At 31.7% G+C, this 27,500-nt stretch overlaps 1 protein-coding gene across 1 annotated transcript in view; it reads right to left on the bottom strand.

The window, feature by feature from the left end:
- The window catches only part of LOC145263613 (transformation/transcription domain-associated protein-like), a 334,985-nt gene that overhangs the window by 20,477 nt on the left and 287,008 nt on the right, over window positions 1-27,500 (bottom strand). Inside the window, exons 78-85 of the mRNA XM_080120456.1 lie at window positions 21,650-21,811; window positions 15,930-16,189; window positions 14,649-14,748; window positions 10,633-10,840; window positions 7,526-7,615; window positions 4,113-4,206; window positions 3,179-3,286; window positions 1,503-1,610 (exon numbers count right to left, since the gene is read on the bottom strand). Coding sequence (XP_079976582.1) covers window positions 1,503-1,610; window positions 3,179-3,286; window positions 4,113-4,206; window positions 7,526-7,615; window positions 10,633-10,840; window positions 14,649-14,748; window positions 15,930-16,189; window positions 21,650-21,811 — 1,130 coding nt within the window. The remainder of the gene's footprint in view (window positions 1-1,502; window positions 1,611-3,178; window positions 3,287-4,112; window positions 4,207-7,525; window positions 7,616-10,632; window positions 10,841-14,648; window positions 14,749-15,929; window positions 16,190-21,649; window positions 21,812-27,500) is intronic.

The raw sequence follows: 27,500 nt of genomic DNA on the forward strand, positions 1-27,500 counted from the left end.
TGACGTTAACAACTCTACTATGAAGACATGTTTGCTGCAAGGCTAAAAATTAAAATATGAACCAATAGCTATTATGTTACACACGCATATTCATAATGCCATCATTGGACCTTCACCAGGCAAATCGCCCCAACATGCATATTATTATATATATATATATATATACTTGTTTATTGTTATATAAACATGGTTACATCCTGCTGCTACAAATAGCCACTTGTTTCAATCAAACAACAGATATCATCAGGCAGTGACTTGACTATTCAAAAGTTCAATGAATAATCTTTATTATTTAGGTTATTCATTGAACTTTTGAATAGTCAAGTCGCTGCCTGATGATATCTGTTGTTTGATTGAAACAAGTGGCTATTTGTAGCAGCAGGATGTAACCATGTTTATATAACAATAAACAAGTATTATCAGCTCTTTTTATTGAGCACTATCTAACAACCTCGTTGAATTCATTAGTCCATTACTTTTGAATAAAAAAACCCCGAGTATATATATTGCTAAAACCAATTTTCATTCTGGTAGGTTACGTAAACTACTGGAGTGTGCCCATAAATAAAAAAAATTACACAAGTATACCCCCCTTTAAAAAAAAACCGCAAAAAAAGAAAAGCACAAGAAAAACACATAACACAGAAAAATGAAAAACAAAACAAAACACAGAAAAAAAACAAAGAAAAAAAAACAAAGTAAAAAAAAAAACAAAGTAAAAAAAAAAACAAAGTAAAAAAAAGATAAACATTAGATGTTTCACTATATTTTCTTAGTCACAAAAAAACTAAAAAAAAAAAAACACAAAGAAAAAAAAAACAAAGTAAAAAAAAAACAAAGTAAAAAAAAAACAAAGTAAAAAAAAAACAAAGTAAAAAAAAAAACAAAGTAAAAAAAAAACAAAGTAAAAAAAAAAACAAAGTAAAAAAAAAAACAAAGTAAAAAAAAAAGATAAACATTAGATGTTTCACTATATTTTCTTAGTCACAAAAAAACTAAAAAAAAAAAAACAAAGAAAAAAAAAACAAAGTAAAAAAAAACAAAGTAAAAAAAAAACAAAGTAAAAAAAAAACAAAGTAAAAAAAAAAACAAAGTAAAAAAAAAACAAAGTAAAAAAAAAACAAAGTAAAAAAAAAAACAAAGTAAAAAAAAAACAAAGTAAAAAAAAAAACAAAGTAAAAAAAAAAGATAAACATTAGATGTTTCACTATATTTTCTTAGTCACAAAAAAACAAAAAAAAACAAAAAAAAAACGATCTAATTTCCCCATGTTAAGAATGGCTTTCTAAATTACGTTACGCAGGGTTCATAAACTGCATAAGTGCCCTTTTGTTTATTAAATTGTTAGGGTGAAAGTACAGAATAAGGTAGTACATCAGCACGGTCCGTTTTCTGCATCAGTAAAAAAAAAAAAAAAAAAAAGTCAGTAAACCACCATGAAATTTCTATGTGGTAAATAAAACATCCTCACGTGAACTGCGTAATTTTGTGCGTCGTCTTACCTTTTGTTTGGTGAGAAACAGATTGAGCATTCTTAACAACTGTAACACCCTCTCTTCGCGGCATGATTCCGTCAAAATACCATCATTGACTACAAGGTAAGGGTAAACCTGAAAGAAAGAAATTTAACTCGATTAATTGCTTGGACGTAATTCAATACTTTCATTAGTTTTGATTTTTAGTAAAACAAGCCGAGCATGCGGGGGTCCCCCTCCATGAGTGAAAAATTTACTTTCACCATGACTAATGTTTGTATGAAATTGCAAAAAAAAAAAAAAAAAAAAAAAAAAAAATAATCCAAGATGTGGTGATTGAGAAAAGTGGGAACAAACAAATGGGAGTGAATTACTACGTCCAATCCCTCTTTTGTTGTGGCAACCAAAAATACAATTTCGACAAATTGTGTGTGTATATATATATATATATATATATATATATATATAAAAAGATGCAACAATAAAATATTTTTATATATATATATATATATATATATATACATACAATTTCGAGAAATTGTATATATATATATATATATATATATATATATATATAAAAAAAGATGGAACAATAAAATATATATATATGTGTGTGTGTTTGTTTGAAAGAGGCGATGGAACCTGACGAAACCAGTATCATTTTGAATCTCGATCCTTTGGATGACAAATATCGAAAAATTAACCAAAAACATTAATACCTTCACCCGAAACTCGGCTGTTTTGTACAAGGAGGGGTCGCTTTTTTGCCAACATTTTAGCAAGTTATCGTCTTCTTTTTAATTGACTTTGCTTAATTTCAACGTTCTGAACTTCCGGTCGGATGATGGAAACATCAGCAAAGATTTCACTTTTTTCTTTAACGTATTTTTTTTTTCTCCTTCGCGTTACGGATTTGAGCCTCCCTGCCTACTACCACTTTTTTTTAAATTTTTAACAACACCTCTTTCCACCCGGGCTGCCTACTGTTGTTGTGACCCCCCCCTCCCCCATATTTCTTTTTCTTACAATTTCTCAATTGTTTTGTTTAATAAAAATTACAAAATTGTTGCATTTTACATTTTTTATTTATTAATGTTATAAAATTTTGTTAAAATATTGTTTTTAATTACTTTAATTATTTTTATTTATCAATGTTATAAAAATGTTTTAAATTAAAGTTATTAAAAAAAAAATCTTTTTTCTCATAATTTCTCAAAATTGCATTTTCTCAATAAAAAGTCAAATTACAATTAATTGAATATTAAATACGAAAAAAAAATGACAATATTGTTGCATTTTACATGTTTTGTTTAATAGTGTCCTAAATTCTTGTTTGCAAAAGAAAAAAAACCCCAACAGAATTTCAAACGGAACCCTTTACTTAATCCATGAAGGTAGCATGCTCTCGTTCCATCAGCCATAACCTGATAGAAGTCCTAAGTAATTTGCAATTGTATTTTGAATGTCATCCACACTGACAACTGAACCTTCAACCTCCAGAACAGTGTCACTTACAACTAAATTTTACCAAGTATTAGCAAGTACTATATCCACTATGCCATGGGTCCTTGAGTTCAACAAGATACACCTAAAGAAGGTTGGAGGTTACATCAACCGAAAACATTGTGAAAATAACACTAAAGATGAGAACAGTAGTCCAAAGAATTGAAATAATACGAATAAAGAAACCAATCATAACTTACTTTTCCATTATGCCCTCTAATGTAAAGACGGCGTGCAGCCGTATTGTGTTTTTTCACAATCTCTACTTTCGGCATAAATCGAGCAATTCGGACATAATAATGACCACACTGAAAAAGATTTGAAAATTGAAACATGAAACCGATTAGCTACAGAATTTTGTTTACAACAAATATATATGATAAACATTCAATAAATGCCAAACCTCGCACAGATTGCACTACTAATAAAAGAATTCATGAATTTTATAAATGCCTAACCTTCAAACAGCATGTGAAATAAGATGTTATTTTTGGAAAAAAAAAAAAAAAAAAAGGCAGTTTGGAAAAAAAGAAAAGGTTAATTTGGAAAAAGAAAAAGTCAATTTGAAAAAAAAAAAAAAAAAAAAAAAGAAAAAGTCAATTTGGAAAAAAAAAAGAAAAAGAAAAATCAATTTGGAAAAAAAAAAAAGAAAATGTCATTTAGAATAAAAAAAATCCATTTGGAATAAAAATCCATTTAGAATAAAAAAAATCCATTTAGAATAAAAAAAATCCATTTAGAATAAAAAAAAAACATCCATTTAAAATAAAAAAAACATCCATTTAAAATAAAAAAAAACATCCATTTAAAATAAAAAAATCCATTAAAAAAAAAAATCCATTAAAAAAAAAAATCCATTAAAAAAAAAAATCCATTAAAAAAAAAATCCATTAAAAAAAAAATCCATTAAAAAAAATCCATTTAAAATAAAAAAAAATCCATTTAAAATAAAAAAAAAAATCCATTTAAAATAAAAAAAAAATCCATTTAAAATAAGAAAAAAATCCATTTAAAATAAAAAAAAAAATCCATTTAAAATAAAAAAAAATCCATTTAAAATAAAAAAAAAAATCCATTTAGAATAAAAAAAAAATCAGTAAAAAAAAATATTTAAATACTTCAAGTGAATCTCACCTTTGGGAGTAAAAATTCTCCAGGCAATTCAACTTCAGCAGTGTTGATAGAGAAGTTACTCAAGAAACGACATTTCTCTTCAATCAAGAAAGACCTGAAAAAATGTAAAAGAAATCGTTTTATTGTCAGAAAAACAACACCAATTCATTCTAACATTGTGTAACAACAAAATTAAATCAAAGCTTATTTGGATGCTTCAGACTACTGGTCTCATCTCAAGTTTTATTTTCACATTTTTGTCGATGTAACTTTTGATCTTCTCCAGGTGCATTTTCTTAAACTCGTGAATCTGCACAGACTGCAAGGATCCGTGACACAGTGGAAAAAGTACTTGATTAAATTCAGTTGCAAAAGTTACTCTTTTGGAGGTTGAAGGTTCACTCCTCAACATGAACAACACTCAAAATACAACTGCGAATTACTCAAGAATTCCACGCAGTCATGGGAGACTGAACGAGAGCGTTTCATGCAGATTCTCGAGTTCGACAAGATACACCCGAAGAAGGTCGGTGGTTACATCAACTGAAAAATATGTGAAAATGGCATTCAAGAGAGAGCAGAAGTCCAAAGAATCTAAATATGAATAATCAATCCTCATCTGAAAAATTCAAAAATTTTGCAAAGTTTTCTAAGAAATAAATTAATGAATCAAATTTTTTTTTTCTTTTTAAAAAGATTCATTTTTCATCTAGTATTACAGCTTCCATTCAATTTAGAGAGACAATGGATATCCTCTGTAGTGTAGCTATTAGTGATGGGATGATTCCAATATGTTTTCCGATTCCGATACAATTACCGATTCTGATTCTTCATAAATCTTTAAATATGTAACTATAAAAGAGTTATTTTGTCTTGATTACCGTAAACATGTATATTTTCACAAATGTAAAAACAGGGGGGAGGAGGGGGGGGATCTATAAATTTTTGTTTTACTGAAAATATCTATTATTTTATTATTACGACCGGTAGTTGAAGATTTTTTTTTTTAAACAAAATCAAATAAAAAGAAAATTAAAGGAATCGGTTTTGGCATCGGAAAATAGGCACAAATTTTTCGATTCCGATACCTCCAAAAGTTCCGATTTTTCCAATTCTCAATTCCGATTAATCGTCCCAACACTAGTAGCTATGTATGTAGTGCAATTCCTAAACCCCATCTCTCCTGAGTTGGCACTGCCTGAACCCATTGGCAAAGAGTGGTGCAAAACAACTAGAAACAATGCAAAGTGGAGATACGGCGCCTGGTAGTCCCAAATAATCACCCATTTTAGTACAAACCACACTCAACATCATCTGTTTGTTTTCAGTTTGATTAATATATACAAAAGGTACATCGTTTGACGAATAAATTTTCATACTGAAAACGGACTTACGCACATTTTTATTAAAGTATGATTTCTATACAAACTATTTATTCAAACGACATCTGCATTCAACGAGTAGCCTCATCTGCATATTACATTAACGAAAATTTATTTTAATAATTAGCTTGATGTTTATATATTATTCCTTAATTGGAATTCATTTTTGAGATGAGCATTATATATATTTATTTTTTATTTCGGACTATTATTCTCATCTTTATTGGTTGTTGTTTTTCATAACGTTTCGGCCAACTATTCCTCTGGCCTTCATCAGGTGGTAACCGCGACGGATAGGAACTTCGAATCTCCTAACTGCATTCTCAGCCATCACTGCCATCCGTAGTTGTTGTCGTCTCACCACGTTTTGGCCAAGTAAGCCTCTGCCCGGCTTTGGGTAGGATTGAAACCGCTATCTTCAGACAATGTCCATCTGGAACTGTAGAGATTCAACGTCTATCAACTGCGCCACGGGCCCCGAAGGGCGATCAAGGTTGGATTCTTTTGATCTTATAAATCCACGTTTATTTATTATCTGATCTTCCATAGTCGGGTCCGTACCGATTGGTATATATATTATTCCTTAATTGGAATTCATTTTTGAGATGAGCATTATTTATATTAATTTATTTTTATTTCGCTTGATGTTATTAATGATTCTTAATAGATTTGTGTTAATTGTTCTGTTTAAGAATATTAAAGTTGATTTATCTCAAGGCCAACCTTTCGGTGCTTTTTGACACCTTCCCTTCGAAAATTTTTTTTCTCTAAATCAAAGCGGCAGTAGGGCAGGCAGGCATTTGCCTTGTTGTAAATAATTTGCCTGCGGAATTATTTACTGCTTACGAATTGATTTTGCCTGCCATTTCATAATATCGCCTTCAAGTTTATCTTCTTTTTTTTTTTTTACATCTCCCACTAAGCCACGAAGTCGATTTTGTACTCTGTCAAGGCAGGATAGGCTGTTTTTAGCAGCTCCTGCCCAGATATGGCAGCAGTATTTCATCTTTAGACGTACTTGGCTTTTATATAGATAGAGAATTGCATCAGTAGTGAGATATCTTCTGGAGCGGTAGAAGGATCCCACCATCTTTCCAGCGACCTATAGGGGAGTTTTGCAATATGGGATTGATATATTTTGTGAGGCCAACAATTACGTGTGTGTGTGTGTGTGTGTTTCTCAGATCAAAAACGATCCGACATTTCACTTGTCAACCAACACATTTCAAGCCGACCGACATTTCAAAGCTCTGATTCGGAATTTGTCACCGTCGCTCGACTTGAAACAAAAACGTATGTAGATTATCATTTATGAATTTCCTAAATACATTATATATCAAACAAACTCCGGAGGTTGGTTGAAATAATTTTTTTTGTTGTAATTTTAATTCTTTTACTTGCCACTTGTGACCCCGTTCCCGTCAACGAACACCCAGTCAACAGGACGACCAACTAGACGATCAAGAAGAACAGGCCTTGAGGACCGTGCAACCGAGAAGAGTCCTCCAACGCCTTGACGAGGACTCACTGGGTGACGCGACGTACCAACGGTTGGCAGACCTGGTTGCCCAGTCGACATAATTAATTACCCGGTGACTAGGATAGTCATAATTGGGCATCGACCCAGGGTTAAGATCATAACTGGGCCGCGATCAGAGGTTCAAGGTCGTGTAAGGCCACGTTTCAAGGTCACAGTATCGTAAATTTATAAGCATTTAATTACAACCAGAATGTGATAAAAGATACGAAGACTTAACAAAAAAACCCAAAAAAACTATGAAACGTGAAGTTATAATTAGGGCAACCCAAAAATTGCATTTATTAATCAGGTTGAGTAATTTGACTAATTACATAAAAAAATTCATAAATTAATCAAAATATTTAAGTTTCACGTTATAAGAGAACATTTAATGAACATTAATTGCGATTTTTAGGTTGCCCTAATTATAATAAAAAAAAACGGACAAAACAGAACCTTACTAAAACGAAACGCACAAAACATTTAGTAAAATTTTTGCTCAAAGATAAACGTAAAAAAAAAAAATGTCTCACTTTGGTAATGTTTTCGTTCTCGCTTCAAGAATTTTCGTCCATTTCTTCATTTTGTTGATTAAATTATGAAGTCTTGTCGATCCAGGAACACTGAAAAGATGACGGAGAAAAAAAAAAATAAAACATTAACTTTTACTGGCAAGAAAGTCTAGAGGAAGGGGGGGGGCATAAAAAAAATATTTGAAAAAAATTTTTTTAACTTAGAAACAACAGAAATGCTTCATTCAACGTGGGAAACTAAGATTTTAAATTTTAAAATGAAAAAATTAGCAAAGAACCAAAAAATAAATAAATAAAAGCAAAAAAGTTTAAATGTTGTATAAAAAAAAAAAAATTCCTATTTGTTTACATAACATTTTTATCTTTTATTTGTATTCATTGTTCCCTTTTTACGACATTTTTTTGGTTTGTTTTCTTGTCACTGTCATCGAACTTGTGGCGCTAAACCAGAAAGTAACAGAGCTGACACTCTTCACCATAATCTTTCCCATATGACAGATCTGTGCTGGGTGAGTTCCTATTCATTTGTATTTTAGAAGTATTGTCTTGAAAATTTATTATGGGGTACTAGTTCACTTATTGATCCATGCTGAAATAATAACATTATTTAAAAAGCTATTCTTAACATGGGGAAGGGGGAGGGTGTTTTGTACCTATTCTGTACTTTAACCATACAATTGAATAAAAAACAAAACTTTAAACTTATAAATACGATTTAAAAAATAGCGCGGATCAGTAAGTGCACTAGCACCGATTATGGCTTATCTGGAAGAGATGCTTTACGCTAATGTTTTAGTGCTTGCAAAATAATGGCACAGATACACGTCAAGTTGAAGATTTGGGGGAAGTTTATGGAATTAAAAGCCTCAGAGCGAATGTTACCAATCAGTGGTTGTAGTGCTGGAAATCTCCAGAAAGAGGAAATTTAACCTGCTTTTTTTGAAAAAGAGAGGTTCACTCTCAAAAGCATTAAGAACATTTTATCACGATTATATTTAATGGTAATTGCCATAATATGTGAAAGATTTTGAAATAAAAATATACAAAGATTTGTAATTTAAATGCTGCCTCCGTTTAACTGCTTTTGTCACTTCAACATCTGTGTCCTGCTCCTTACAGGGTTTGTGTTTCAAAGTTTATCAAGGCCTTCTCCAATCAAAATTCAAAGTTTATCAAAAATTACAAAAGAATGATCCCGTAGATGATGTGCTAGAAGTGTTTCAGATAATAATTAAAAAAAAATGTATGTCCAGCACTTGAGGTTTTTACCACCTCTTACAACTTTTTATATACTCCCTTGATTATAATATCTCCAATTTACGAAACGAGGTCGTCTATCTTTTATTTGAGCGACTTTTACACGCTATTTTCGCACTATTTCTTACTCTCCACATGTTTGTTTGGCTTTTCCGTAGAAAAGCGAAACTGAATCCATATCAAACGAAGCTCCCTAGCACGAGTGCCAGGGACGTCCAGAAAGCAATGAGCTTTGATCAATGTGGGGAAAACCCTTCATATCAGACAATTGCAATTCATCTGTACCTTTCCCTTTTTATGGGGAGCTGATTTTCCCCAACATCTTGGGGAAACTGGCTTGCAGCCAAAGTTAAGTGCGGCATTTCATTCCCATATGGCGTGATGTTTGACCTCATTAAATTCACGCACCTGTCACTTAACTTTTTAATCGTTAAATTTCAAACATTCTCACTTCCTTTGCCCTCTTAGCATCACGGTAAGTTATCAAGTTATCACTTTATTTTCCGCCTTAAGGCTTCGGGTTCGAGCCTACCTGCCTACCAAAACTTCCCCCCCCCCCCCACACACACACACACTAACAAACACCTGGGCAATGCCGGGCTAGTTTTTAATATTTTAAGACAAATTTTTATTAGACATAAAGAATATACTTTTCAAGGATTTTTCAAATTAATAATAGAACTAAGGCCTTTTCAAGGCAAAAGTCAAAATTCAAGGATTTTTCAAATTAATAATAGAACTAAGGCCTTTTCAAGGCAAAAGTCAAAATTCAAGGATTTTTCAAATTAATAATAGAAATAAGGCCTTTTCAAGGCAAAAGTCAAAATTCAAGGATTTTTCAAATTAATAATAGAAATAAGGCCTTTTCAAGGCAAAAGTCAAAATTCAAGGATTTTTCAAATTAATAGAAATAAGGCCTTTTCAAGGAAAAAGTCAAAATTCAAGGAGTTTTCAAGTCTGTGCAAACTCTGTCCTATCTTCTTAAACAGTTGCATAACTTTTTTCAATTATTTTATTTTTTCAGAATATTATTTCTACGATTGTGTCCAAGCAAAACACAAAGTATTGGCTTAACCTTGCTAAACTGAAACTGTCTTATAACAGCTTGTTTGTTTGTTTGTTTGTTTAACCAGCATATCAAACATCTTTGGCTCATTTAATGCTGTATACAAGATTTAAATTTTTTGGAGTTGGTTTTCGTTGGATGGGCAATGTTTTGGTATTTGATGGTACAAACTTAAAAGAACTCTTTGATAAAGAAAATCCTAAAACTTTTCTAAATTTCTTAAAAAGAACAAAATCTTTACCAGAAAATATATTTTATTGTAAAGATTTGTGGTCTTGTAGTAGTGTTGACGAATTTGTGCGAGGTCATAACAGTCAAGTAAAAAGTGTTTCATCGTATAAAGTTCGTGGCATCGTATACATTTTGGAGGTTCTTCACTTTCTAGTGTGTGGGAGTGAGTTATGTATGTGTGTCCTATCTGGATACGTGATAAGACTATTTCTTCTTTATGTGATTTTCTGGTATCTAGAAGGGTTTTTTTAAGTATAGGGGTAATTTGGAAAAGTTTGTTCTTTTGGCAGTTGTTCCAGTTTTCTTGCCATTTCTTTGTGATAAAATTCTTTATTGAAGGTTTGTAATCTGTATACGGGACCTTTATGTCGCTTATTTGTAGTTTTAAGGAATCTTTGGTTGCCATGTCAGCTTTTCCACTTTCACGGAAACCGTAGTGACTAGGAATCAACAGAAGAACTTTTTTTGACACTTAAACTTAGGGTTAGTGATGGTAATCTATATATCAAACTATATGCTAGTTCATAAAAGAAAGACGGTATTTTCTTCTCACCTGAAATCAAAGTCTGTCGTAAACTGACTCTTGATCTTTTGGAAGACTGGATCCTGCGACGTGGCCTGAGCCCGTTTCGCGAGAGATTCCGATGCAGCACTTGAGAACGTCTGAGCAACACTGGAGACATTTTCAATCCCAACACCAAATGTACTGACGAGTTTTTTCACAAAATTCAACGTGTGAGGTGTTATCGTAGTTTCCGCAACTGTTTGAAGATAAACAAATATATGAATCATGTACTTTTATTGAAGCATTGCGTGTAGTGTGTGTATATATATATATATTTTTTTTTTACGTAAAAAAAAAAAAGTATTTTCCTGATTTAGAATTTGTTATAATTCGAAATATTGAATTTGTTTTAATAAATACATTTGTAAAATAAAAAAAGTTTTAAAACTGTGAAAGTTTAAAATTTTGTATTCCATATATAAACAGTGCTTAAAACAGTGGATTCCTATATTATATATATATATATATATATATATATAAGTTATAAAAATATATATGGCAATTAAGCTACACAGAATATTCTGCATTTCATCCACGCTAGGATTTGTCAGGCTTATGCGAAGAATTGTGGTTATCTCGTGTTTTTATAAACGCACATTCTATTGAGTTTTTAGTTAGCCAAGCAGATTCCTAGTTTTCACCGCACCCTTCCTAATCAGCCAATGGGCAGGCACTTACAGGAAAAGGGCCCAGTTGACCTTAGGTTCAACCCTTCCTTTGTGTGTGCTTTTTTTTTAGCGGGAAGCATAGATATCTAGTGATCTGACCTATTTTAAACCTAGGTGTAGTTAAATGTGATTTTATTTTTTATTATGTTAGATATATATATATATATATATATATATATATATATAATTTATGTATATGTATGTTTATTTTATTTATTTTCTATTATTATTGTTAATTTAAAAATATTTTGTATCGTTATCCTAGAGTAAAGTTCATCCCGTGAACACAGTTGTTCGCTATTCCTCTCCTACAGTTTAATAGGTGTTGGGGTTCTTCAAAGTATAGGATAGCAAATGTTTCATGAAGGCATAATCTACATGGATCGTCTCGGGCTTCTTCATGTGTTTGTTTGTCTTACTATTTTCCATTCCACTACTAGCGAACGTTCTTAAGAACAGTTGGATTTTAATTCTGTAAATTATTTTTCATTCCACGTTCTTAAGAACAGTTGGATTTTAATTCTGTAAATTATTTTTCATTCCACGTTCTTAAGAACAGTTGGATTTTAATTATGTAAATTATTTTTCATTCCACGTTCTTAAGAACAGTTGGATTTTAATTCTGTAAATTAAATTTTACTACAATTTATTTTTTAACAAGGAATACAAAGAAAATAACAAATTTTTCTTATTCCGTGGAGTTTCAAGAAAAGGCTCATATCCTCAGACGAAGCGTATTTAATAAAATAATATTTGACTTTGCACTTTATATTATTGCTCTATTTTGAATACTGAGCTTTTTCATCTGGTTGGGAGTGTCATAAATATTAATATTTATGTACTTTAAATCTACAAATCTATTTAACTTGCAAATGAAAATTTAGAATTTTCTTCTAGCATAGACTAGCAGGGAGATCCAACATTGCCCCGGATTGAATGATAATCAACGAATGTTTCACACTCCCATATTTTTTTTTTTATTGTCATCGAAATCGGCAAAATCAGCCATTTTTCAATCAAATCGATTGATTACCTGTTCTAGTTAGGGACCCCCTCCCCACCCCGCAGTGTACCAGGAGGAAGTTTCACATGCCTTCCCATAGTGACTTAGTCCACAATATATTGTAGCCTACTTTGCACTGTAGAGAGCCTACTGTTGATTTCTTTATATTATTTTTGATACATCATGGCTTGAATTAGTTTTAAATGTAAAAGTCAAGTATCATGGTGTAATTGTGCTCTAAAAAGCAACATTCATTCGAATGCATCCCTGTCATATCAAAGAACTTACTGTTGATTTCATATGGCTGGCTTTTCGGCTTGTGTGGTAATCAAACTTCTCAAATGCTCTTGTAATGTTAGACTGCGCAAAGTATTAATTTTGGTCAAAATCACCCGTTCCTCCTTTCATCGGATTATTTCGATTATTGATCATCAATACTTATCGAATACATTCGGATACAAAAAACCTATCTAAGAACACTGTCAGGCACATAAAGTACCTTTGTGTGAAATTTAATAAAAATCGGCCCAGCTGTTTAGGAGTTCGTAGAGAACAAACAGTCTTTCACTCACAAAGTTCCTTTTATACAATAGTAGATTATCTACAAAAAAAAAAAAAAAAAATATTGTCATATATTCGCGATCCGCTATTTTCTAATTTTTTTATGCTTGTATATAAAAAGGCAGTTTGTGTGGGTTTGTTCCCTATGGACTCTTAAATGACTCGAAAGATTTTATTTTTATCTTTTAAATTTCATACAAATGTACTTTATGTGTCTGGGAGTGCTCTTAGATAGCTCTTATATCGGAATGCGTCGGATAAGTATCGAAAAAATCCGAAAGCCCGATTTTGAACCAAGTTAACACCTTATATAGCCTAACATTACAAGTGTACAAGCAGAACGGCCTGGCGTATAAAATCAACAGTAGATTCTTTGACAAGACAGGCGTTTTCAAAAATGAAAATTTCTGTTTACAGCACAACTGGATCATGATACTTGACTTTTTCATTTTAAATTCAAGTCATTATTACCACACAAGCAGAAAGGCCCGGCACATAAAATCAACAGGAGGTTCAAAATGACTTTGTTTAGAGCGCAATTGAACCATGATACTTAACTTTCGCATTCAGGCCATTATATTAGTGTTGGGGCGATTAATCGGAATCAGAAAAATTGGAGCTTTTTGGGGTATCACAATTGGTATTGGAAAAATTTGAGCCTATTTTCTTATGCCAAAACCGGTTTCTTAAATTATCTTCTTTATTTGATTTTGGTTTAAGAAACATCTCTCACTGATTGTAGTAATAAAATCAATATTTATTGATTTAAACTTCAAGCAAGACTAAAATCTATAGATCCCCCCCCCCCCCTCACGAGGGTGTTTTTACGTCTGAGAAAATATCTGCATATTTTAAGATGTGTTTTTACGGTAATCGGAACAAAATAACATTTTTATAATTAAATATTTAGAGATCTATAAAGAATCAGAATCGGGAATTTAGTACGGAATCGGTAATTATATCGAAATCAGGAAAAATATTGAAATCATCCCATCACTACATCTATATATATATAAAAGCGAAAATGTATGCATGTGTGTTCGCTTTTTCTGTATGTCTACAAAAGGCTTTTTTCAGAGAAGCAGCCGCTCGCTTCACAACTTTTTAAAACTTTTTATATCACATATAATTCGTAATATCTCACAGTTAACAATGAAGCTCGCCTGTCTATTTAATTTGCTCAATTTCGGGAAGATAAATATTCAATATTTGTCGCTCACCGCATGTGGGTTAGTCTTTTTCCTATAACATCTTGGGGGAGGGAAAAAAGTGTTCAGCAGTAAATGAATACTATCCCGCAGTCAAACTTGACCTCATTAACTCATTAAAACGGGCACCTGCTAAATCCAAGTAATTAAATAAATTCAAACGTGTTTCCGTTAGCATCTCGCGGTGGGGTAATGGTTAACGTCGCACGTTTTTTGTTTTTTTTTTCACACTTTAATTTACAACTTTGCCTCAACGGTTCGGGTTTGATCCTCATACTTACTTTTTTTTTTTTTTTTAACCCCCCCCCTCCCCCCGACACATCTCCAAACATCTGCGCAACGTATTGCGGACCAAGTCAGTGAAGGGAAGCATAATAGATTTCCATCTAGAGCAATCCTCATTAAATCCTGGGTAACGTCGGGTCTCCCTGCTAATTTCAAGAAAAGATAAAGAGAAATCCACAGTACACAACGTTGGAGTAACTAATTGTTTGACTGGAGTCAAACAAAACTAAAATGTTTAACGCATCTCAACATCATCGTCGTCGCCCGCCTCCCCCTTACCTGCTCCACGATTTTCAAACGCAACTGTATTACACTTTGCTAATCCCTGATGTAACTGTCGTAAAACTTCCTCATACCAATTTTCACGAAACCATACCATCTGGAAATGAAAACAAAAATTCACAGATCAAAATATGCACGATACTGTCTTAATCTTGAGAAAATTCTTGAAATATAATAAGCAAAGCATGGCCGATAAAACGCTTTGGATAATCACATGAAGACATTTATTTTGAATAAAATTTAAAAGATAAATTTGAAAACTTTAAATGTCAGGAAAATTATATTTTTTTTACTTTTTGTTGTAAGTCCAATATTTTGCTAGAAAAAGCTTCATCAGGATAATAAATGTTTTCTAAAAGTGGGTGACTACTTTTTACTTTAATTTTCCCACTTTAAAGCACACGCAAAATAACCGGACAGCACGTACATTAAAGTTCTTTTCTTCTCTGAGGAATCATCTCTTTCGTAACAACAAAATGAAGAAAAACAAAAAAACTACAGATCGAACTTATTACAGATGAAGCTATTTTTAGCGAAATATTGGACTTACAACAACAATAAAAAATTATTTTATCTAGCAATACACACAGACGATAAAACGCTTTGGATAATCAGCGATTTCCAGGGGCTTCTGCTAAAATCATCATATTTTAAAAACCAAAGCACTTCAAGTCTTCAAAATACCACCGTTTTGTTCGAAAATGAATATACTTTCTAATAAATTAATAAATAATGTACATTATATATTTTAAGAGTTTTAAGCAAATAAAATGATAAAAACAGTGTTTTCGGTAAGATTTTGAAACGCATATGGTCTTAAAGAGGAGAAAAATATCCAAACGTGTGAGGCACAAAAATAGTCATAACTTAATTTTAATCAGATTTAAAAAATTTAAAAAGATTCTTTCTTAGCTCATCAAGCTCTTTCTATAGATACCAATATTGAAATATTTTAAGCCATTTCAATTTTTTCATGTGTATTGCTAATTTAAATGAGGAAGATAAACATAGAAAGTGAAGAGGGATAAAGATGGGGTGGGGGAAACACACAAATGACACGGTCTTAATTTTAGGATAAAACAGGCATGCCATGAAATAGCAGAGATATAGTGTTAGAGAGGATAAAAAGGGAACATTATGCTAAATTTTTCTATTTTTACTAAAATTTGCTAAATTTGGCCTTTTGTTTTTACTAAAATTGGCTAATATCGGCCATTTTTTAAACTAAAATTTGCTAAATTTGGCCATTTTTACTAAAATTTGCATTTTTTGTTTTACCTGGTCGACGATGCCTTCCAAAGAAGAGAGGATGGTTGGGTGAATCTCCCTTTGCATATGCATAATCTTACTACATCGCCACATCGGGGGCGTCGCCCGAATGGGACCACTTTCTCCATGCTGTGCGGTTGTTGATGCTGTCGACGGTGCTGTCGTCATCACCGTCGTCGTAGGTGGGGGTGGGGGTTGTTGCTGCTGCACAGGCTGACCCTGTTGGGCAGCCGGGGAAACACTGGCCTGCTGAGTTGTGCTTATGAAATCTACAACAAAAAATACAGAGACACTTATTTGTCAATTTTAACGAGTCGAAAATAAATTATTGATCCGGATTAAATAGTAAAAGTCCAAAAATTTATTTTATTTTTTTTTTTTTTTGAAACGCAAGCCAATATTTGCCGTAAATGAGTGAAAAAAAAAAAAAAAAAAAAAAAAAAGATTAAACGAAAACGTGGTGAAACAACAATAAAGATGAGGATAATAGTCCGCAAATAAATATACAAATTACTCATCTCGGAAGATTCAAAAATAAATATACAAATTACTCATCTCGGAAGATTCAAAAATAAATATACAAATTACTCATCTCGGAAGATTCAAAAATAAATATACAAATTACTCATCTCGGAAGATTCAAAAATAAATATACAAATTACTCATCTCAGAAGATTCAAAAATAAATATACAAATTACTCATCTCAGAAGATTCAAAAATAAATATACAAATTACTCATCTCAGAAGATTCAAAAATAAATATACAAATTACTCATCTCAGAAGATTCAAAAATAAATATACAAATTACTCATCTCGGAAGATTCAAAAATAAATATACAAATTACTCATCTCGGAAGATTCAAAAATAAATATACAAATTACTCATCTCGGAAGATTCAAAAATAAATATACAAATTACTCATCTCGGAAGATTCAAAAATAAATATACAAATTACTCATCTCGGAAGATTCAAAAATAAATATACAAATTACTCATCTCAGAAGATTCAAAAATAAATATACAAATTACTCATCTCAGAAGATTCAAAAATAAATATACAAATTACTCATCTCAGAAGATTCAAAAATAAATATACAAATTACTCATCTCGGAAGATTCAAAAATAAATATACAAATTACTCATCTCGGAAGATTCAAAAATAAATATACAAATTACTCATCTCGGAAGATTCAAAAATAAATATACAAATTACTCATCTCGGAAGATTCAAAAATAAATATACAAATTACTCATCTCAGAAGATTCAAAAATAAATATACAAATTACTCATCTCAGAAGATTCAAAAATAAATATACAAATTACTCATCTCGGAAGATTCAAAAATAAATATACAAATTACTCATCTCGGAAGATTCAAAAATAAATATACAAATTACTCATCTCGGAAGATTCAAAAATAAATATACAAATTACTCATCTCAGAAGATTCAAAAATAAATATACAAATTACTCATCTCAGAAGATTCAAAAATAAATATACAAATTACTCATCTCGGAAGATTCAAAAATAAATATACAAATTACTCATCTCGGAAGATTCAAAAATAAATATACAAATTACTCATCTCGGAAGATTCAAAAATAAATATACAAATTACTCATCTCGGAAGATTCAAAAATAAATATACAAATTACTCATCTCAGAAGATTCAAAAATAAATATACAAATTACTCATCTCAGAAGATTCAAAAATAAATATACAAATTACTCATCTCAGAAGATTCAAAAATAAATATACAAATTACTCATCTCAGAAGATTCAAAAATAAATATACAAATTACTCATCTCAGAAGATTCAAAAATAAATATACAAATTACTCATCTCGGAAGATTCAAAAATAAATATACAAATTACTCATCTCGGAAGATTCAAAAATAAATATACAAATTACTCATCTCAGAAGATTCAAAAATAAATATACAAATTACTCATCTCAGAAGATTCAAAAATAAATATACAAATTACTCATCTCAGAAGATTCAAAAATAAATATACAAATTACTCATCTCGGAAGATTCAAAAATAAATATACAAATTACTCATCTCGGAAGATTCAAAAATAAATATACAAATTACTCATCTCGGAAGATTCAAAAATAAATATACAAATTACTCATCTCGGAAGATTCAAAAATAAATATACAAATTACTCATCTCGGAAGATTCAAAAATAAATATACAAATTACTCATCTCGGAAGATTCAAAAATAAATATACAAATTACTCATCTCGGAAGATTCAAAAATAAATATACAAATTACTCATCTCAGAAGATTCAAAAATAAATATACAAATTACTCATCTCAGAAGATTCAAAAATAAATATACAAATTACTCATCTCAGAAGATTCAAAAATAAATATACAAATTACTCATCTCAGAAGATTCAAAAATAAATATACAAATTACTCATCTCAGAAGATTCAAAAATAAATATACAAATTACTCATCTCAGAAGATTCAAAAATAAATATACAAATTACTCATCTCAGAAGATTCAAAAATAAATATACAAATTACTCATCTCGGAGGATTCAAAAATAAATATACAAATTACTCATCTCGGAGGATTCAAAAATAAATATACAAATTACTCATCTCAGAAGATTCAAAAATAAATATACAAATTACTCATCTCGGAGGATTCAAAAATAAATATACAAATTACTCATCTCAGAAGATTCAAAAATAAATATACAAATTACTCATCTCGGAGGATTCAAAAATAAATATACAAATTACTCATCTCGGAGGATTCAAAAATAAATATACAAATTACTCATCTCAGAAGATTCAAAAATAAATATACAAATTACTCATCTCGGAGGATTCAAAAATAAATATACAAATTACTCATCTCAGAAGATTCAAAAATAAATATACAAATTACTCATCTCAGAAGATTCAAAAATAAATATACAAATTACTCATCTCGGAGGATTCAAAAATAAATATACAAATTACTCATCTCAGAAGATTCAAAAATAAATATACAAATTACTCATCTCGGAGGATTCAAAAATAAATATACAAATTACTCATCTCAGAAGATTCAAAAATAAATATACAAATTACTCATCTCAGAAGATTCAAAAATAAATATACAAATTACTCATCTCAGAAGATTCAAAAATAAATATACAAATTACTCATCTCAGAAGATTCAAAAATAAATATACAAATTACTCATCTCAGAGGATTAATAAAAAAAATAAAAAAACTTGGATTTATAAGACCAAAAAATTCAACCTTGATCGGCCTTCAGGACTCGTGGATAAAGCCATTGAATTTCTACGGTTCCAAGTGAGCTTTGTCCGTAGATAGCGGTTTCAATCCTACCCAAAGCAGACTAGAGGATTAGTTCGTCAAAAAACGTGGTGAGACAACAACAACTATGGAAGGCAGTAATTACTGTGGATATAATTACAAGACTCAGCATTCCTATCCCGTCGCGGTTAATCACCTGAAGAAGACCAGAGGATGAGTTGGCCGAAACATGGTGAAACAACAACGAAAATGAGGATAACAGTCTGCAAATGAACATTTAACCAATTCTAAAATAATTTCCAAATACAACTTTTAATTCTTTACAGCAAGTAGCTTCATGCCTTGTTTGTCGTGATTTCCAAAAAAAAAAATTTTTTTTTACATGTTTAAGTTTATTTAAATAGATAAAATTAGAAAAAAATAGTATGTTTCAGATGAGGTTTGAACTCACCTCAGTCTGCAAGTATGACATGCTAAACGACTGAGCCACCAAAGTAATTAGAAAATGGTGCCCCCATTAATTGCATAAACCAGAATAGACGACTGCTGCTGTTTACCCCCCCCTCGTCTCTATACTTTTTTTTTTCTCTTTTCAGTAGAATTTAGGCCAGCTAGTGAATTTTGAAAATTTTCTTTTATTTACTTTGGTCTTGGTGTCATGGGTAACAGTAATGGGACTTCTGAAAAGAAGGGTAAAAAAAGCTCCTCCACTTTCCTACATTTATGACTAGCGCAGGGGGATGGGAGCTTTGACCGGTTGTAAAATATGCTAAAATATATTTTAATTGGTCCAGATTTCGTATATATTATTAAAGAGTTGTGACTTCAAAAAAAAAAAAAAAATATTTGGGTGCCATCAGCTAGAATCGAAGCTGAAAGTAAAACTGCAGCATTCAAAGCTGGTGATGTTACCACTGTATCAATGTGACACGCATATGAACTGATTAAAAATTAAAAATAAAATATGTACAATGATTCTTTTTTCAATTTTGACCCCTTAAGCACAATTTTAACCGGCTAAAGACCCATAAAAAGTCCAATCATTTGAGACCCCCTAACACCACTCTGCAACTTTTAGTTTCGGAGGAGATAGAGTTTGAAAAGGTTGACAGACAGTGAGTTTTATAAAATGCTCTGCATGGTCGAAAGAGTGAAAAGGCAAGCAATGAAAACGACACGTGCATTAAAGACATGTTCGACGTTTGAAACGCAATGACGTGCGTTGTTGGAAATTACTGGAATAAACGCTTTTTTTGTACGAGTAAAAAAAAAAAAAAAAAAAAAATCGACTCCTGTTCTGGGAGTCACCTCTGGCCATTAGGTGTCATTCAAAATTTTCATTCAAACAACAGCTTATATAAGTTTTCATATGACTTAAATTTGATTTTCGAACTTTTCAAAATTTATAATTTTACTAGCATGGATGCCTAGCATTGCCCGGGTGGAAAGAGGTGGTATACTAAGTGATGGTACTAAGGATATTGATTAATGCCCAGAAAAAAAACAAAAAAAACAAACAAACTTTTGTTTCAATCAAAATAGCAAGCAGAGTACCCGTGCGAGTGAAAAAAAAAAAAAAAAAAAAAAAAACTTTTGTTTCAATCAAAATAGCAAGCAGAGTACCCGTGCGAGTGAAAAAAAAAAAAAAAAAAAAAAAAAACTTTTGTTTCAATCAAAATAGCAAGCAGAGTACCCGTGCGAGTGAAAAAAAAAAAAAAAAAAAAAAAAAAAAAAAAACTTTTGTTTCAATCAAAATAGCAAGCAGAGTACCCGTGCGAGTGAAAAAAAAAAAAAAAAAAAAAAAACTTTTGTTTCAATCAAAATAGCAAGCAGAGTACCCGTGCGAGTGAAAAAAAAAAAAAAAAAAAAAAAAAAAATTAGCCGCAATAGGCAGGCTTGAACATGTAACGCGGAAAAGGAGGTAAAAAAAAACACTTATGACATCACAACAGGTCAAAATAACATTTCTTAAACGTACATTGAGATTGCTTGGTGTTTGACTTGCAAAAAGTGACCCCTCCTTGCAAAAAACTGGTCCAGTAGACCAGGACAGAATTCATCTTTTCAGCCAATTTTTTTACATATTTTCAGTCTGAGAGATTGATCTTTCTAATGATATCAATGCTGTGATGATCCAATGCGTCTGTCAAAAGCTTTTGGCAGACATACAAACACACACATACGAGCACACGTTTTCAAGACATGCATCAAATCTTTTTAATGTTATCATGTAAAAAGAAGTAACTGATTTTTTTCACAGAGTTATTTCCCTTGACCTAACAAGACTTGCGTGTGCCCAGAGAGAAGAATGGACTGAGAGAAAAAGAAAGATGTGTAGGATGAAAAAGAAAAAAAGATAACTTTTGTCCCAGGCAATGACGGATAGCGTTGCTAGTTATTCATAAGAGTTAAAAAAAAAAAAAAAATACAGACCTGAATCTGGAATTGCTGTGATTCGCGGTGTGTTGGGGCTCGTGACTTGCGATTGCAAAGGTGTCGAGGCCGCAGAGTTTGACCCACTGGCATTTGATAAAGTCAGAGTCACTTGTGGACTGCTACTGCTTCGGGTCGTTGCATTTAAGTCGCTGTTTTTAACTGCATAAAAACAGTCAGAAAAGGGAAATTAAAACCGCAAGGGAAAAGAGATTCTTATTTAGAATTCAATCTAATTAAAGCCTAAATATCACGGAACAGAACAAAATTGTCATATTCCAAAAATCACGTACACTGATCACATTTATTTTCTTAACTAAGAAAATCAAATTTAACCATTTTTAGTGATTAATATTTTGCAGCCATTATAAGGCTGATTAAAACAAATAAAGTCCAGGTAGTCGAATTGAGTTGTCTTCCTTGATTTCTATAAACTGGGGGATCAGTTTCGCTTCCTCATAAATTTGATGTTAAAAAAAAAAAAAAAAAAAAAAAAATACTTGATATGATTTTTGGAATACGATATTTTCCTTCCATGATGGGTATATGCATAGATTTTACTGTATATTTTTTTTAATTAGAATTTAATATTCTGGAAAATGTCTACAATTTAATATTCTGGAAAATGTCTACAATTTAATATTCTGGAAAATGTCTACAATTTAATATTCTGGAAAATGTCTACAATTTAATATTCTAGAAAATGTCTACAATTTAATATTCTAGAAAATGTCTACAATTTAATATTCTAGAAAATGTCTACAATTTAATATTCTAGAAAATGTCTACAATTTAATATTCTAGAAAATGTCTACAATTTAATATTCTGGAAAATGTCTACAATTTAATATTCTGGAAAATGTCTACAATTTAATATTCTGGAAAATGTCTACAATTTAATATTCTGGAAAATGTCTACAATTTAATATTCTGGAAAATGTCTACAATTTAATATTCTGGAAAATGTCTACAATTTAATATTCTGGAAAATGTCTACAATTTAATATTCTGGAAAATGTCTACAATTTAATATTCTGGAAAATGTCTACAATTTAATATTCTGGAAAATGTCTACAATTTAATATTCTGGAAAATGTCTACAATTTAATATTCTGGAAAATGTCTACAATTTAATATTCTGGAAAATGTCTACAATTTAATATTCTGGAAAATGTCTACAATTTAATATTCTGGAAAATGTCTACAATTTAATATTCTGGAAAATGTCTACAATTTAATATTCTGGAAAATGTCTACAATTTAATATTCTGGAAAATGTCTACAATTTAATATTCTGGAAAATGTCTACAATTTAATATTCTGGAAAATGTCTACAATTTAATATTCTGGAAAATGTCTACAATTTAATATTCTGGAAAATGTCTACAATTTAATATTCTGGAAAATGTCTACAATTTAATATTCTGGAAAATGTCTACAATTTAATATTCTGGAAAATGTCTACAATTTAATATTCTGGAAAATGTCTACAATTTAATATTCTGGAAAATGTCTACAATTTAATATTCTGGAAAATGTCTACAATTTAATATTCTGGAAAATGTCTACAATTTAATATTCTGGAAAATGTCTACAATTTAATATTCTGGAAAATGTCTACAATTTAATATTCTGGAAAATGTCTACAATTTAATATTCTGGAAAATGTCTACAATTTAATATTCTGGAAAATGTCTACAATTTAATATTCTGGAAAATGTCTACAATTTAATATTCTGGAAAATGTCTACAATTCAATATTCTAGAAAATGTTTACAATTTAAAAGGGTCTTAAAATATTAATTCATATCTTAATATTGTTAAAACCTCACAAAAAATCCAAAGCATTTGAATTTAAGAAATGCTTCTGCCCATTTTTTAACTTCCTTTGCATACAAACTAAATATAGTTCACATTACGACTCCTTACACCTAGCAGCTATTTCCCAAAATTCATAATGCTCAATTAGCTTGGGAAAGAAACCTGTACATACAAATTTATAAATATAATTTTACATAGAGATTGATAACTTAATAGAAAATTAAAATAATTTTTTTTTTTTTAAATCGTAAATCAAAAAGATCTCAAATTCTAAACTGGTGTTTATAACAACAAAAAAGTTTGAAGTTATCAGGACTCAAAAAACAAAATTTGAAATTTTTAGGCACTCTGGCCTTCTATTATGTATATATTTTTTTAATCAATTTTCACCCCAAACATGGCACAGTGCCACTTTGAAGTTAGGGCCTACTATTGGGAACATAAGTTGCAGGGACATTATGAAGGGAAATAAGCAACAAGATGTTTGTTCACATTACACTTTAACTTCTGCATGGGAAAGCAGAATCCCGGAAGAGAGTTCCAAAGACTTGCAGTTTTGCAAAAGAAACTATTGGAGTAGAAGGCTTTTTTACACCTAGGGATCTCTCTGAAGAGGTGGGACTTAGCTGCTTGTCGGGTTTGTAGGGAGTAGTCACGTCGAGGGGGTACAAGTGCTTGTAGTTTGTCAGAGAATTCACGATTAAAGTATTTGTAGAACAGGCAGAGGGATGCAACATTTCGTCGGTGGGACAGAGAAGTTTAAAGAAAGTACTTTTGGGTAATGTGTTCTTGGCCATTGTTATTGGTGGTAGAGAAGGGTTCTTGTAATTATTAAAGGAAACAAGCTTAGTCTTGGCCGCATTGAATGTGACCATCCATTTTTGTCCCCATTCCACTACAGATTGGAGGTCATCCTCTAGTGTTTCTGCCATTTCCTTAGATATGTGTTCATTGGTTTTCCCCTCGTGCCTGTTATAGAGAGTGGTGTCATCAGCAAATATAACCATCTCAGAGACAATTTTATCAGGGAGGTCAGGAATAATAAAGGTCGAAGGATAGACCCCTGAGGTACTCCCGTATTTATATCATATTGTTTAGATGTACGACCGACGAGGACAACTTGGATTTTTCTCTTACTTGACAAGGATTTAATTATGTATTCTTCTAGTGATACCATATGATCTGATTTTCCTTAGAAGACCATCGTGCCATACCCTGTGCCTTAGATATATCGAGGGCTACCGCTCTACCCTCCCGTTTAGTTCAGTGAATGGTATATACGTTCAGAGATTACAGTTAAGATATCTGCTGTGGAACGGGCTTTCCTAAATCCATATTGTTTGTCAGTCAGGAGTTTTCACAGAGTCATTTCCCTAGCAGCTGTTAGGTGTTGGACTAGGGCTTGATTAATTAAGGACTCAAATATTTTGGCGAAAAGCGGGAGAAGACTAATGGGGCGATAATTTAATGGGTCAGTTCTTTCACCAGAACTCTTGAAGACTGGTACCACAGAAGTGGTTTTCCAGCAGTCGGGAAAGCAAGATTCATTAAGGTATTAATTGTAAAGTTTGGAGAGAATTGGAGCAATCTCAGCCGAGTATTTTTTAATAGCACAGCCAGGATGAGATCGGATCCACTTGCTTTTGAGGTGTCTAGGTTTTTTATGATACCATATACCTGGAGAAGGAGTGATTTTCAAATCATCTAGTGTGGCGTTTGTCCACAAAGGAAAGTTGGGGAGGGAGTGGTGTGCTGGGTCCAATGTAGAGTTTGAGGCAAACCAACTAGCAAACAGGTTAGCCTTGTCGGTTGCCGTGCAAGCAACCTCATGATTGTTTGATAGTGGGGAATCATTGACTACCCATTATTTACTACACTGTTGTAGATTTTCCAAAAATCACGGGTTCCTAATTTCTGTGCTTCAATGCATTTTCAGGTGGTTTCAGTGTATTCTGTCTTAGCTGTCGTTATTTCTCTCTTACAATTACTTCTAGCTTCTATGTACTTCTGTCTGTTTGAAGTGGACTTATGTCGGTTGAATCTGTGGTAAGCATGCTGCCTTTGAGCAATGGCAGCTGCACAAGTTGAAGTAAACCATTGAAGAGAGTGGGGCTTGCTATAGAATTTCCGCATGGGAACATGTGCTTCACTTGCAGTTTTGAACCATTCAGTCGTCTCAGTTGCACGCTGTTTCACTGGAAGAGAAAAGATATTTTGCCATGAGGCATCTCTGATGAGTTCCCTGATGGCTTCCCAGTCAGCCTTTTTGTAATACCTCGTTGTTTTGAGTAGTGGGGTTTTCTACCATTATCACAGCATGATCAGCATTCCCGAGTGAGATGTGGGCATTTGTTGTACAATCATCGGGATATAAATCTCACCTGTCTGTTTAAATGTATGTATGTATGTTTGTATACCAGCCTAAAACTTTTGACAGGGATGACAGATTTTCATGAGATTTGTATTGTTTTGAAGCTCGACCCTTCGGACAACAAATATCGAAAAATTGGCTAAAAACATTCATTCCTTCACCCTCAACTGGGCACTTTTCTATAGGGAGGGGTTGCTGTTTCGCCGATATTTTCGAAAGTCATCTTTTTTCGATTGACTAGCCTTAATTTAAACCTTCCGGTTTGTCAATGGGGGTCAACAGCAAAGATATACTTTTATTTTTCACGTTCTTTTCCTCCTTTGCGATACGGGTTCGAGCCTGCCTGCCTACTACCACTTTTTTTTTTTTTTTTTTTTTGCTCAATACACACCTCCAAACACCCGGGCACCCAAGTTAGTCATAAATAAAAACAAGTAAAAAAAAAAATAAAATAAAATAAATTAAAAAAAAAGAAAAAAAAAAGCAATTTGAGAGAGGGAAAGAGAGAGGGAAGAGAGAGGGAAGAGAGAGGGAAGAGACAGAAAGAGAGAGAGAGAGAGGGAAGAGACAGAGAGAGAGAGGGAAGAGACAGAGAGAGAAAGAGTTTGTTTGTTTGTTCAGTTTATTGGCCTATCAACAGCTGCATGGTCATTTAAGGCCAAATAAGTTCATTTTTTTTTTCTTTGGATGTCTTAGTAAGGTAGGTGTTCTTTATTTTCCAGTATGTCAAGGTAAGATTGGAGGAAGGTTTGTAAGAGATTTGGGTTGAAAAGTTTTTTTGTTTTTTTTTTTTTTTTGGTAGATTTATACTTTGGAGGAGAGGTTTACCTCTTTCAAGTAATTTAGAATTGTTTTTTCATTTATTTTTTCAAAGAGATCTTTAATGTTGTTAATGCTGTAGTGTTTTTGGCGTAGGGGAGCTAGGTCAATGCAGTTAATTAAAAAATGTTTAACAGTGTAGTTTTCTTGGCAAGGTAAGCATTCAGATGGATTTTCTCCTTTTAATAGGAATGAGTGGGTGATATTTGTATGCCCTGTTCTTAATCTTGTAATGATCACTTCTTCTCTTCGGTTTAGTTTAGATTTGGGATTCCATTCTCCAAGTGTAGGTTTGATTTCTTGTAGCTTGTTTTTTGTATAAGTGTTCCATTGTTGTTGCCATTTTGTTTTGATATACTGGTTTATGGTTGGTTTAAAGTCAGTGTAGGGGATTTTTATGTTGGAGATTTCCAAGTTTAGTGACTCTTTAGCAGCTAGGTCAGCTTTTGTATTCCCTAGGATGCCAATATGGCTTGGGATCCAGCATAGGATGATTTGTTTTTGAGTATGAAGAAAATCGAGTTTGTTTAATAGATTAGTTATTAGCGGATTGCAAATGTTCTTTTCTTTTAATGAAGTTAGGACTGATAAAGAGTTCGAAAATATTATAAACTTGTTTGCTTGATCAGCACTTATAATATTAAGGGCCAGGTTTATTGCTGAGGCTTCAGCACTAAAGATGGAGGACCTATCAGGTAGGCGTTTTTGGATTTTTCTTTGCCGATAAATAGCAGAGCTTCCGACTTTTTCTTTGGTTTTAGCTCCGTCAGTATAAATGTGTTCATAGTCCGGATAGTCATGAAGAATGTCATGTATTTTTTCCATATAGATGGGTTTGAT

Source organism: Euprymna scolopes, chromosome 39 (assembly GCF_053919585.1).
Source record: "Euprymna scolopes isolate OS-2025 chromosome 39, ASM5391958v1, whole genome shotgun sequence".
Lineage (NCBI taxonomy): Eukaryota > Metazoa > Mollusca > Cephalopoda > Sepiida > Sepiolidae > Euprymna > Euprymna scolopes.